This window comes from Macrobrachium nipponense, chromosome 42 (assembly GCF_015104395.2).
Source record: "Macrobrachium nipponense isolate FS-2020 chromosome 42, ASM1510439v2, whole genome shotgun sequence".
NCBI classification, from domain to species: Eukaryota; Metazoa; Arthropoda; class Malacostraca; order Decapoda; family Palaemonidae; genus Macrobrachium; species Macrobrachium nipponense.
In genome coordinates this window covers 46,573,991-46,587,792 of record NC_061103.1, presented here as the reverse complement: position 1 = coordinate 46,587,792, position 13,802 = coordinate 46,573,991, and the positions used below count along the sequence as shown (strand labels likewise).

General features: G+C 40.6%; 1 protein-coding gene across 1 annotated transcript in view; it reads right to left on the bottom strand.

The window, feature by feature from the left end:
* Window positions 1-3,509: 3,509 nt before the first annotated feature.
* The window catches only part of LOC135213183 (uncharacterized), a 20,200-nt gene continuing 9,907 nt past the window's right edge, over window positions 3,510-13,802 (bottom strand). The window contains exons 2-13 of the mRNA XM_064247150.1: window positions 12,134-12,269; window positions 11,162-11,367; window positions 9,923-10,117; window positions 9,653-9,808; window positions 9,371-9,528; window positions 9,060-9,204; window positions 8,411-8,541; window positions 8,059-8,218; window positions 6,777-7,245; window positions 5,920-6,062; window positions 5,004-5,410; window positions 3,510-4,748 (exon numbers count right to left, since the gene is read on the bottom strand). Coding sequence (XP_064103220.1) covers window positions 3,960-4,748; window positions 5,004-5,410; window positions 5,920-6,062; window positions 6,777-7,245; window positions 8,059-8,218; window positions 8,411-8,541; window positions 9,060-9,204; window positions 9,371-9,528; window positions 9,653-9,808; window positions 9,923-10,117; window positions 11,162-11,367; window positions 12,134-12,269 — 3,095 coding nt within the window. The 3' untranslated portion in view covers window positions 3,510-3,959. The remainder of the gene's footprint in view (window positions 4,749-5,003; window positions 5,411-5,919; window positions 6,063-6,776; window positions 7,246-8,058; window positions 8,219-8,410; window positions 8,542-9,059; window positions 9,205-9,370; window positions 9,529-9,652; window positions 9,809-9,922; window positions 10,118-11,161; window positions 11,368-12,133; window positions 12,270-13,802) is intronic.

The window sequence follows — 13,802 nt, the reverse complement described above, 5'->3', positions numbered from 1 at the left end:
TTCCGCTACAACAGCATTACTTTTGCCTAAATTAGTGACATACGGACAGGCAATTAGTCAGAGAGACACAGACTATATCTATATCTGCCTATGTCGTACTCCATCTGTGTACTTTTACTTCTACATTCTTTGATAATTAATCAGATTTATCAACTCGTCAGTAAACAGCTTTCCTTAGAGATTACTCACTGAACACTAAATTCACCCACACACTCATCAATCTTGACATATGTCTTCTCGCGGGAAAAATGGGTTTGTTACACAAATGTTTAAGTTACAGGGTCAGTCCTAAACAAACCACATGGCCAGATGACCCGGATTCACGACTTGGATTGAAGGATTTCAAAATATTTGGTTAAAAAGAGTCACCGCTTGCCTCTGCCTGCATGAAGTTTTAGGGACAATAAAAGAATTCATTCTTTTCTGCGAAATTTAATTTCCTGGGGCTTTAATAGAATTCAGCTCTCTCGTCGATCATTGCACTTTGACCGTTGATGGTAATTATAACAAACAAATCACCACAATAAGTAAAAAATTAAAACATACCACTGCCAAAACACTGTAATATAAGACATAGCCAACTGGGACCAAAAAGTGCTTTAGCCAAAGTAATTAACAGCAAACCGATTCCTTTCATGAACAAAATCTGGGGCGAGGAGACAATCATCTCCGCCCATTCATGAGATAAGCACCGCCAAACTCCTCACGCCTAATGAGGCATTGGGGCCATTTTACTTTCTTTGGAACGTCAACACAACGACGGGAAAGTTGGCAGCTGAGATGAGGTGGAAGCCACAACCTTTCATTGGTCCCTTTGCTTCGATAGAGAATCAGTTTTTCAGTCGATCGAAGCAAAATCGAGGGAATGGTGATATTCAGAACGAGAGGTACCTGAGTATATTAGGTCTTTATGTCTTCATGTTGCTACCGATGCGTATTCAACTTCTTGTAGGGAGTTTCTTTCATTAGTTTCATTTTTTAAACTTATTTATTGTTCTCGTTACCAATCTGCAGAAGAAGATTATTGCTATCTTTGTAATGTTTGTTGCTCCTTCTTATTTGAATTAGTTTATTCTTTCTTGTAGCTGCTTATCGTTTCTTACTTCGTTTGTTGTAATTTTTAGTCTCAGGAGTCTTAGGATGACAAAAAGCAGTTTTTCTTGCTTCATTAAGACACCAGTAAAGAAATACAAGTTAAGTATATGCCAACGAATCGAGGTGTGAGCCTTTCTTTCTTCTTCTTAACCCACAATGGGTGAGAGTCTCGACCTTCCCGCTAAGGCTCTCTGCTTCTCCCTCATCCAAGCTTGCTATCTCGAACGTTCTCCAAAGGAGGTGTCCAGCCCACAGTAGGCGGACAATTTCTCCTGTTCCGCTCTGTCATATGACTTATTGATTGATGATTCTCTAACGACGTCCCTCGGGTGTGATCAGTTGACTTCATCCCTCCTTCGTAGGTGGGACTACTGACGTCACCGGAAATCTTCAAGTTCCGGCGAAAGTTGAAAGGTCAGGTCACAGGTGAAACGGTAGACGGTCGGTGTTTTATGGTTTCGCTTAGATTATTTTGCTCCCAGTTTTTCGGCTATAACGCACTAGTGTTTTGGCGATAAACTTAGACAGTTCCTGATCGTTACTCTCTTTCTCTCTCTCTTTTTTTTTTTTTTTTCTGTCTCGATTCTCTAATATTCTCTCTCTCTCTCTCTCTCTCTCTCTCTCTCTCTCTCTCTTCTTCTTCTTTCTTCTTCTTCTTCTTCTTCTTCTTCTTCCTTTATCTATCATTTGTCTATTAATGGTTTTCTCTCAATTCTTTTTCTCTCTTTTATATTTACGCTATTCCTAACTAATATTCTCCTAGATATCATCACATTTTGTTTTGACAGATAAACTCATAAATATGCCTTTATCGAACTAATTCCTTACTTAATCGTTTAGGTCATCTGAAAAATCACAAGGTAACAATTTGCTATTAATATCAGCACAGGAAGCTGCTTGAGCAATAAGCCTTGCAGTCAGTTCCTGCCTTCAAGCAGCAACTGGGACAAGTGCCGATGACCGCTCCTGATGCATTGTGGGTAACAGAATGCTCAGCCGACATCTCTTTCCTGACAGGTGTCGTCAGGGATTTAACCCAGAGAGGGATTTAATATTTTTGTAGTTGGATTTATTTACGCTTCTTCGAATAATTTAACTTCTTTTCGGATATTTTATTGAACTTGATTCGTTAAAAATTAATACGATTTTCAAAAAAATTGTATTTATTATAACTCGTTCCCAGAGGGACTAACCCCCTCCACAACGCTCACCCCAAATAAATGAATCTTTCTACAAAGCTGATATGCAGCAATGTTTACCCCTTTTATCTTTCAGCAATATTGCATGCAGTGCACATAATTCCCCCGCCCACAACTTTCCATTTAAAATTCCTCCCCATCACCTCTTCCCCTCCAACCCCCTTCAATCTACTACCAAAACTACCCATGATGATGGGAAATAAATTGCATAGAACGAGTGTTTCAGCATCGGCTATTAAAAGCTCTATTAAATCAATAAATCGCAATGTACACGCGTTATAAAAACAAAAATGAACTTACATATTAATGTTGTTTCTCGTATGACAGTTGAAAGACAAATGAGCGCTCGATGTTAACAACATTTCGAACCCCAAAGTTGAGCCTGCTTTGAGAAGTTCGAAACTTATCATCTCCATAGGATAGTCAAATATTTATGTGGGCAACCCATGCATGGGTGTATATAACAACCCATGTGACCGCTGCAAAAGTATACATCAGATATCCTGATTTAACTTTTATTTGAGGATGTATTTATGATTTTATAAATAAAAATTATACCTAGGAAACCAATGATCTGGTTATAGCCATATAAAGCTATAATCCATCCTCGATTGAAGCCCTGGATCCAATAGTTTTGTTTGGTTGAAATCCGGCGAGCCATTTAGCCGGGACTGAATAACAGACAGACAGACGGACATATCGCCCAATATTGTATGATTTGTCGATATCAAAAATAAAACTGGAACGACTTCTTCTCTGCGCTAATCAGGGACTCGAAGGCTTTCGGGAAGTTCCCATTTGTCGACCTGAGATCTGAGGAGTTTTGGAATTCTTTACAAAAGGATGGATATTTTTGTTGACCTTTGGGAATTTTTATTGTCTTTCTTGCGGTATTCTTCTTTACACTGAGTCTAATCCAGAGTAGATCAATTTTATAAATAGATACATAAATATATAGACAGATATCACATGCTTTGCTACTTATATTTAGGCACTGAGAAGAATAAGATTCTTATCTGATTGAAGAAGACATTGAGCCTTCTATCAACATTTCAGTCTTAACAAACATCCCAAATTCAACATAATTATGAATAAGACACTAAACATATCCTTCCATTTTCCCCAAAGCACATCAGAAATATCGTATTTTTTATCTCTAAACAAAACCGGTCTAAACATTAATCGTAGTTCAAGGAAAGGTACTGAGATATCAAGCATCATTAGCAAATTTAATTTGTTAACATTTTATTGGTAACATAATGCATAAGGAAGGTGATATACTGCACAAGTAAATAAAACGTATAAAAATAAATTAATAGTAAATAAGTTTGATATTTCTTAAGAGATGTTTTATATGAGTATTTGGAAAAGTTACTTGCTAAAGGTTTATTAATTATATTTTTACTAGGTCATTCACATACGTTGGGTATTGTAAACATTCTCATGCTTAGAAATATCCGCTAAAGAATGTTGCAAACTAACTGAACAAGGAAGTTAAAAATCTGTTATATTTCTTAATCATTTAGTGCACACTTATTTCCTAAACATGGAGGTACCTGAGAGTTTATAACAAAACTATTAACAAAGAGAGAATATTTCTCATTTATTTTAACGCAGGCGACGATGGAAAATCTGGAACATGCAGGTTTTGACTCTGGAACTGCGCTATACAGAGCTTTCCCATCGGCAAACATCAGGCTGTGCTGGAAGAACATATCCTTTTCCCCCAACGAGTTTTCCTTTGTTAGTGGAAGTAACTGTTGGTAACTTCTGCAGGTTTTGTTCTATAGGACTAGAATCCATTCCTTTGACCGTAGTCTCTGGAATGGCTTCGCCTTTCTTTCCAGAAGCCTTTGGAAGAGGTTTCATTTTGTAAGCCTGGGTTGTTGGGAATTGAAACACGGTTCCTTCTTGGCCAGATGGTCTTCTTGGCAGTAGAAGCAGTTCCCCATTTTCTGCTTTGTATAAAGTAACAGGCACTCCGACGTCCCTGAGAATTCTCGTGGTGTCTCCATCTGGTAAACGTTGCGCATTGGTTGCTGGATTGAGCACCCCTGATGATGTGACAGCCAGTCTGATTACCTCGACTGGCGATGCACTTTGTCCCCCAGCAGAAGGAACTCTCTGACTTGACCCTGGGATTCTCGAAGAAGGGTTAAAAAGCCCTTCCCTCAAAGAGATTGGTAATGGCTTCTGATGAAAGTCTAGGGGTTTTTTGCTTAATTCCTTTCCGGGGGAGCAAGTTTTTGTTTTCGGGACCCCTTCTTTGGAGGCTGGGTATTGGCATGGTGAATCTCCTCTTCCTGTAGTACCCACATTGGGTATAACAAAATAAGGCTGATCTTCTTCGCCTTCAGGACTGCTTCCCTCCTCTTCAAGGAGCTTTATCTCGTTGTCTGACTCTGATTCGGACACTCCTGAATCATCACTTTGGTCGTGAGATATGTTCACCCTCTGCAAATAAACAGTGGCAATTTTAGCATATTAAACAGTGTCATGATAATATGTCATGGAATAGAAGGAATGATCAGGTAGGTCACATCACAATAAGTATCTTAAAATATCATTCTATCCAGCAGAGCTATTGATTGCAATAAGAGACCACATCACTACCTCGGGCCATAGATGTTTCAGTGAACTGGCTATCCAATACCTGCCTAACCTAAAATAAACCATTCACATTCCATATAATAACCTAATTCCACTCACCTCCCTTTCCATATCATATGAATGAAGTTGCACTTGTACCTGGCAAGGAAGAAGAGCTTCCCCTCCAATATTTTCAGCAGAAATATCATGAACCCCTTCCGGTTCTTCTCGTTCCCCAAGAGGGTGACCGTGCTCAGAGTAAGCAAAAATTGGCTCAGCCTCTTGATTAGTGTGATCCTCCTGAACACATGGGATAACATCCAGGCGCTTTATGGACTGAACAACATCTGGGTCTAATCCTTTGGAAGAAGGTGAGGCTGCAGACTTCTCGATGATGACTGGTTTTCGCGGGTGACTGTGGGTGCGCCTAACAAGGGCTGTCCCAACTAAGAGCAATACCAGTATCACACCCAGAACTCCCAGAACAGCACCAACTACTGGGGAGATTTCCACAGATGATTCAAGTCCTGGAAAAAGTAGAAGATATATATATATATATATATATATATATATATATATATATATATATATATATATATACACACATATATATATATATATATATATATATGTATATATATATATATATATATATATATATATATATATGTATATATGTATGTATTTATATAAAACATGAATGAGAAAGTGACTATAGAGTAAATGGATTTAGAAAGGAAGGAATACTGTAGTTCAAAAAATAGCCTAGTGTTAAGAGGAAAGCTAATGAATAATAAGAATCAGATACACATAGAGATGCAGCTGATGCAAACACAGTCTTTGGCAGTAGACAAAGAGTATTCTGGAAGGTTCTTTAATATCCCATTGGGGTGCCACTCTACAACTGTTAACTCAAGGGATCCTTGAAGATTAAAACATCGATAAAACTGGCATTATACAACTGGAGGAAAGCATCACGTAAAAAGCTTAAAAGAAACTTCATCAACTGGATTTCTCCCTGTCTACGTATCCTGACCTGGGGCTGATCGATGCTGGGCACTGCTTGCCACAACCTTCATGGTGACGGGGTCACTTCGACCGCGGGCATTGTGACCCATGATGTTCAAGACGACTCCTTTCCCCACTTCCATTCCGCTGACCACCCACTCAGGGTACTCGCTGTTGGGAGGAAGATTTGAAATAACAGGTGTAAAAAAGCATAGAAAACAGTATGCAGTCCTAGACATTATTGTCTTGTACAGTGGTAAGACTAATGAAAGAACGATTTTTCATATCCATAAATGATAAAAAGGGCAATAAAATCATGATTTATGGGGAGAAGTAAAATTAGTCAGTCATCTCACAAATAAATGACTTTGACTCTGAATTGCAAATTCGCCTCGCAGTAGAATTTAAATGTGTTCTTATTGCGAAGGATCAATGCATTGTCAGCTTCATCTTTAATTAAAAAAAGTCACTAGAACATTTGATTAAAGTTTGAAGCTCCTGTGAGATTGCTGATGGCGACAATTATTGCTAGTTCACTATTTTCGGTATATGAGAAAAATGACAAATGAGTACCGTTTAGACACTCTATAGCTATAACTACAAAAAAGCCATATTCTGAATTTTGTAATAACTGGAAACATATTTAAAGAATATAAAAATGACGACTGTATTATGATTATTTAGCAAGCTATTTCATCTCTTAATTCTTGCGAGAGGGTCTTAACTTCGTATTTGAGCTGAAACCAAAATGAAACTCTTAAGATAACTCAATTGCTTTTGCAGATGCAAAGGAGGTCAAAGGTCACATCATAAATGGAAATAGACAGCTGATCATTCCAGGCAGCAGCCGGAAAACCCTGAAGACACCTGACAGCATTTTCCTACCTACTGACATTCGCGAGGACCACTCCGTCCTGCCAAGCCTCCAGCAGGAAGTTCTGCGGCAGCCCCCCGTCAAACCCCTCCAGGCACGAGACAGCAAGGGCTGGCATCAGGGCGTCAGGGTTGACGGGCGTGGCCGAGCAATTGGTGGGCGTATCAGGAGGGCCGGCTGGTACGAGGTTGACGACACACGGCTCCTTCTGGCGCCCGGCGCCATTCGTCGCCCTGCAGAGGAGGCGACCGTAGTCTTCCCTTGTCTCAGGCACAACCGTCAGGGTCGACGTCAGTCCCTCGACGACGTACTTGTCCGGAGACAGGATCTCCTCGCTGCCGTCGGTCCTCTGCCGCACCCAGGACCAGGTCAAGTCTGAAGGAGGCTCGGCCTCCACTCTGCACCTGGCCTTCACCGCCGCCCCTCGAGCTGCCCCCTGGGTCCTCTCTTGACCCGCTGACCCAGCACATGTGGGGGCATCTGCAATCAGTATTTAACTGGAATTTAGTAAACGCGTATTTCTTTTGTTTTTCTTAAAAAGTTTGTTTTCATTCACATCATCTTGTATGAATCTCTCTTAATTAACACTTTCCACATCACCAACATTCATAATATTGAAAAATCAGTCTTAATAACTATTTTAATCTGTTATTCCTCAATCATGAGCGAAATGCCAAAGCCTGAACTTCCTAAAGATTCAATATTTTCTGTCTAAGAGCAGCAATTTACTCTTTCCTCAATCTTGAGCGTATCTAAGGAAGAGGTAAAATTAATTCATAGTGAAGAACGAACATGAAAATGTGTTCGCTCCAAATGAAATTCTTTGTAATAGAGACAGACAGACAGACAGACAGACAGACAGTCAGAGAGAGAGAGAGAGAGAGAGACAGACAGACAGACAGACAGAGAGAAAGAGAGAGACGCTTCTAAAAAGAAAAAGAGTGTGAGACAATGGTGTGGGAAAGGGGGGAGGGGCAGACAGTCCACCCAAACAGACAACGCACAAGAAGGCACTTGGAGAGCTTTCGTGAGACAGCAGCAAAAGCCTTTATTGATTAATCCCTAAATAAATTCTCCCACTTAAAAGATACGAAGAGGAAAGTTGCCCATTTATCCCAGACACGCAGAAAAAATATTTTTAAAATGTGAAAAAAAAAAATCTCCATTGCTAAAAATTACATACAATGTGGATAATTCTGATTGACCCTGGAATTCGTAAACGATTCTGTACACGTCTCTTGAAATATTCCAAATTAAGAAAAAAAAATATATGAACTTGAATTGAACACTCACGCTTGACTGTCAGGAAAAGGGTATTGCTGACAGTGCGCCCCTGGGCATTAGTGGCCGCACATGCATAGGATCCCGAATGACTCCTGGCGACACTCCTAAGGACTAGAGACTGCCCGCTGATCACCACACCGGCACTCACGTTCTGAGGGATGTCCTGGCCCTTGGAGGGGCAAAGGGAGGAAGAGGGTCGTTAGAGAAGAAGGAATTTGATTCCACTTATTATCATTCCTAAGATTCAAACGTCATGAACAACAGCCACAGGCTCTCAATATTCATTCACCAAAGCACGCCAGGAACCGGTAAGATTCCCGGGGTCCCCAGAACTGGAGGAACGACCGAGAGTGTCACTCACATTATGGTGCCACTCGATGCGGTGGAATTTGGGGTTTGATTTGATGTGGCACTCGAAGGAGACGTCGTCCTCCTCCTTGATGTTCTCAGCCTCCAGTTGTTTCCCGAGGGAGAGATCCACTATTGGTTCGTCTGGGTAATAAAATTAATGAGGAAATTGATCCGTTAAACGATAATCCAATATCAGGTGTTGCTTGGATATTAGAGAATCGGACTCTCATGTATGAGAAACGTAAAGAGATAATCATAGGACAAATCATTCATAGGATCTGTAACAAATTTCATCCCAAAATACAAATTATATGCGATAACTTATATAGTTTCTTCACTCACTGATTGAGGAAAAATCAGGCTTAATATGCTGAACAATAAATAACCTTCATTAGGTTACTTTAAAATGCACACGATAAATCAAATCTTTATATCAATTATAGTTTCCGTAACTGAACATAGATAGACTTAGATATGAAACTCACAAAATATTAACAAAGTGTTGAATCATTTGTTCTGTTAAGAATGAAAATATATCATTTATGAGAAATAAAAAATTTCTTAAACGAGCAACGACCCTGAAAGGTTTCTCCGCCTTATTGTTCTTATTGTTCTTCAGTCAGCGAGTGAAGACGCAATTAATTACCTCTGGAACTCACAGTAGACAATGAGCTTCCTTCTGTCCGAAAGGGGCTCGTGTGGGAGGGCAGGATTCGCTCCTGTACAGGTGATCGTGGCTCCGTCGTCCTCCCCAGTCACAGCGATTGTCAAAGTGGCTGTCGTGATGTTGCCTCCGTCTCGTATCTGAGTCAGAGAGAGACTGAGGTTACATTTTTACATTATGAGGAAAAACAAAGCTTCCTGCTGTTTGTGAAAGACACCGTAAATCACTATGTTTACCCTGCCCTTGTATTCGTTCAAGAAAATCTAAATGGTGCTCATTCACAAAAGGAAACACAAAAAAACTTACGGCGTGAGTGACGTGCGGCTCCAGGGACCTAATGCCCCTCCACCAGGAGAGCTCTGCAGGAGGATGTGACCCAAGGGCACGACACACGACGCTTACAGTCGACCCTGAGGTCGCCACTACAGCGTCCTGTTCGAGGATTCGGACTTCGACTGGGAATACTAGAAGGGATACATTTAGCTTGAATTAGGATAAAGCACAAGAAGACCTGGAGTCAAATCCCGTGACAATTATAACAATAGAAAGTGAAGAGTTGAGAGGACACCTGGTGGTGTCGACACTCACGTGTGATACTCAGGGAGACAGAGGCACTCCGGGGCAGGATCGTAGTATCTCCAGAGGTGCTGGGTTGGGAGGGCGTCCGGGCGTAGCAAGTCAGGGACGCCCCTTGAAGTTCCCTTTTGGCAGTTACTGAAGTCGTGGCTTCAGCGATACTTGTTCCTGAGGGTAAATTGTTCCAGGAATTTGTTAGTTTTTTTTTTTTTTTTTCTTTATTTCTGAAATGAAAAGAAATTAATTTTGACCTGAAGACTCTGACGTCCTTGAAATCCTCACCTGTCACAGGATCCCAAGAGGAATGAGAGTGCAGGAGGGGGAGTTCCCTTCCTTCATTCAACCAGGTGAGAGAGGGCGCAGGACGCCCTCCCTCGCTCCTACAGGTCAGCTCCGTCAGCTGGTTCTCCTGCAGGGGTCCTACTGTCCCCACTATCTCTCGGCCTTCCCACATCACCACAGGAGGGCCAGGGGGCACTGCATAAGCAAGGAGATTTTGATTAATGATAATAGTTATTCAAAAATATTTTTCATGAGATTAATATTTCCTGTGGAATGTTCACTTTTGGTAATATAAATTAGTTAAGGCTGATTTTTTTTAATATTGCTTTTGGGGAGCTGGGAGCAAAAGAATAAAATAAGATAAATGCCAAAGGGCATTTCTATATATATGTATACCTTTCTAAACAGAAACTGTTAAAGAGATATAAACTATTTGTATGCAAATAAGTTTGCACAAAGTATGTATGTAAATGTGTATATATTATGTTTGTAAAAGCATTTACGCCATCTACCTTAATATTCAAGTCCCACTTAAACATTCGGATACAATTAGTTTTAGTATTAATGTTATTTTTACAGCTCCTTCTCTTGCAGGTGCGCATATACTATATGTGAAGGCAATATCTGAAAGTATCTCTGGATTACTTAGGAAAAAGTTCCTGACTTAAACAAAGAGAGAAATGGAATATTTAATAAGATGCAAGGGAGCATTAGTATGTGAAGCAATAGACAAATAAATAAAATAGTTAAAGGAAATAACAATCAGAAAGTAAATTAAATGTATAGAAAAATCAAGTGTAATTCCAAAATTAAATTATAAGAAAAAGAAAAAAATAAGCAAATATTTTCAACAACAAAAAATAATTAAATGATGTTAAACACCACACTTCCAGAAAATATTTAGTTTCCACAGGTAACCATTGCGCAAAACAAACAAGGAATCTTTTGAATAATCGTGTCAAGGATCCTGAATAAATAGACCGACAATACGTCTCACGGGAAAGCATCGAAGTCAACGAAAGAGATCTCAATGAGCATTTTGCTGAACAAGTGATAAGTTTCTCCTGATCAAATTCTGTCATCTATCTAGAAGACTTCGAACGAAATCGATCCAGTGGGGGCCACACTTCATAGTTGATGTTACAGTTACACCAGCCACCGTCACATCAACACCCTCAGCAAGACAGTGACCAGACACAAAATAGTAAAGAAAAGGGGCACTTGTGATCTTCTACTCACCAAGTACAGTGAGGTTGACCCTGGTTGTCGTGGACGTCGAAACGCGGTAATCGATCCTGCACGAATAGACGTCCTGATCGTGGGCGTGGGCGGGTTCGAGCACCAGCGAGGGCGTGCTGGAGGGCACGAAATAGCCCCTCCTGCCTAGGACCACTTCGTCCCACCACCTGACGCCGTTGGAGAAGTCTCCCACACGAGCGTCGTAACTGAAATTGTATATAAAACTATATAACCTGCAAATTAGTCTCTAATATTACGTGATCGGAAATGTTCATATAATTTGTCCTTTAGATCCAGTAAACATTTTATTAACTAGCTCAGGGTGATTGATGCATTGGCAATATGCACGTCCATTCTGTCCATTCTATTCGCTCTGGTGAATGACAACAGCTGAATTAGGTTCACAATAGTATCCAGGAATGCGTTTCAAAGTTGTCAAACATTGAAGTTTCGAATTGAAACTGTCCTATGGATTGCTAATATTGATATTAGTCATCCGAAAATATTTCTGGGTTTTTAACCAAGTCAGTTCCACGTTACATCTTTGTATGATTGTGCATTTGTATGCCTTTTCCTTGTTATTGCTTCCTTTGTTTGCTTTGCAAACAATTTCAGGGACTGTGTTAAAGGGAGACGCTTCTTTGTTTAAGCCATTGTTTGGCGAGGCTCAGGGTTCGTATGCCATTTACATATCAGTGGAATAGATGCTCTTTTGTTTCTGACCTGACTTCATACCAATATTAAACATCTTTAGATTTGTTTCTTAGATGTTTTTTGATTGATTTTTTCTACATCTCAGCTTCTATTATTTCTATTCCAGAATTATTACCGAGTTTCATCACAGAATTCTAATTTTTACTGAAATATTTTATCTATGCCTTCTCAGTTTTTTAACGTAACAATTTTTTTTTTTTTGTGCGTTCATGTGTATCTCTGACTTTCATAAACTCTCTCTCTCTCTCTCTCTCTCACCTGTAGATGGGTAGGGAACTGCTGAATCTGCGGTACCAGAGGACGAGCACTGGCTGGTCCCCCGGCACCTTCGGCCTTGGCACACAAGGGAGGCTGGCCCTCCCCCCGGAGACTACCCACACCTCCACCATGGAGTCTGCAACAACAACAACAACAACAACAACAATAATAATAATAATAATAATAATAATAATAATAATAATAATACTTTATTAAAAGTAATGGCTACTTCAGCAGCGTTACACTTGTAGAGATTCTTCTCTATTTTACGAATAGCGGCTTTTTCCGTGCTACTTAGACAGGCTAGTAGAGCGCCTATAGAGGTCATGGTCAAAATAGGTGTATATATTTGAATTTTACAGATAAACTATGATACCATAGTCATCAAAGTCATTAACAAATTCTCTCTCTCTCTCTCTCTCTCTTTCTTAAAGTGAGCCTTTGTCTGGCGCTGCAAGACATCCTCGAGCTGGGAAGCTAAGGGTGGACTGATCTTGGTGCGGTGTCCGTCCTCGTTATATCTGTGGTTGACAGCAGGGGGTCTGCCCCATGCTTGTCTCCTATTGGCTGGTGGCGGTGAGTCTTCGTTTTCATTGGTTGCCTGAGCCAGGTCTTAAGGCACTTTCTTCGAGCCGATGGTTGCGTTGCAGCCTATCCTGCAGCCGCCTGGACCTCCTGAGCGGCGCTGTAACGTTGATGGGCGTTGCGCTACGCTGTGGGACGTCACGGCTACTTTGATTTCCATCGGCTGCAGGAGTACCTCGTTCGGGGGCGTTGTCTTCCGTGGAGTTGTCGTGATCGGTGGTGTCATTGTTGGTGGCAGGTCTTCTCATACTCGTAGGGAGGAGAAATCCTTCCTGGGTCGTATTCAGAGTAGGTTTTATTTGCTAGATGAGGAGCGTCTCCAGCAGGCGGAACCGACGGGCATCAGGGGCCTTCCCGATGATTTTCGTGTTCTGTATGATGACATCCCGGTAGATGGCCTCCTGATGTTTGGTGCGGGCGTGATTCTTGATAGGCCCCTCTTGGGCGTGGCACGAGAGTCTCGTCGACAGTTGCATGGTAGTCATGACCCTGTATTTGACCATGACCTCTATAGGCGCTCTACTAGCCTGTTTAAGTAGCACGGAAAAAGCCGCTATTCGTAAAATAGAGAAGAATCTCTACAAGTGTAACGCTGCTGAAGTAGCCATTACTTTTCTTTAATAAAGTATGCTTGAGAGAGGGTCTGCTTACTAAGTTACAAATAATAATAATAATAATAATAATAATAATAATAATAATAATAATAATAATAACTGCTATTTCACCTTTCCTTTTAATCAATATGCCATAGACTTCAATCTTTCTATCAGTGAAATCCCAAGATTGTAAGTCCTTCCCTCAATGGAAAATATGTTCTATAAGTCCCCTTCAATAAGGGGACAGCTACATATGAAAATCAAAAGACGGAAGACTTAAGACTTAAATAAAAGTCGGGAAAGGGGGTGTGGGAATGGGCCTGTGTATCAAAAGCCTTCATGTCATCAGGGGGTGCAGAATGTTCATCTATTTTGAAATGTAAATTTGCATGACGCTAATTGTAATCACGGTAAGAGAAAAACATCTCTTTGCCAAGGTGACTCTGTTGTTTTGCCCTGATACGATTGTGTTCTGTCTAACCCTTTGC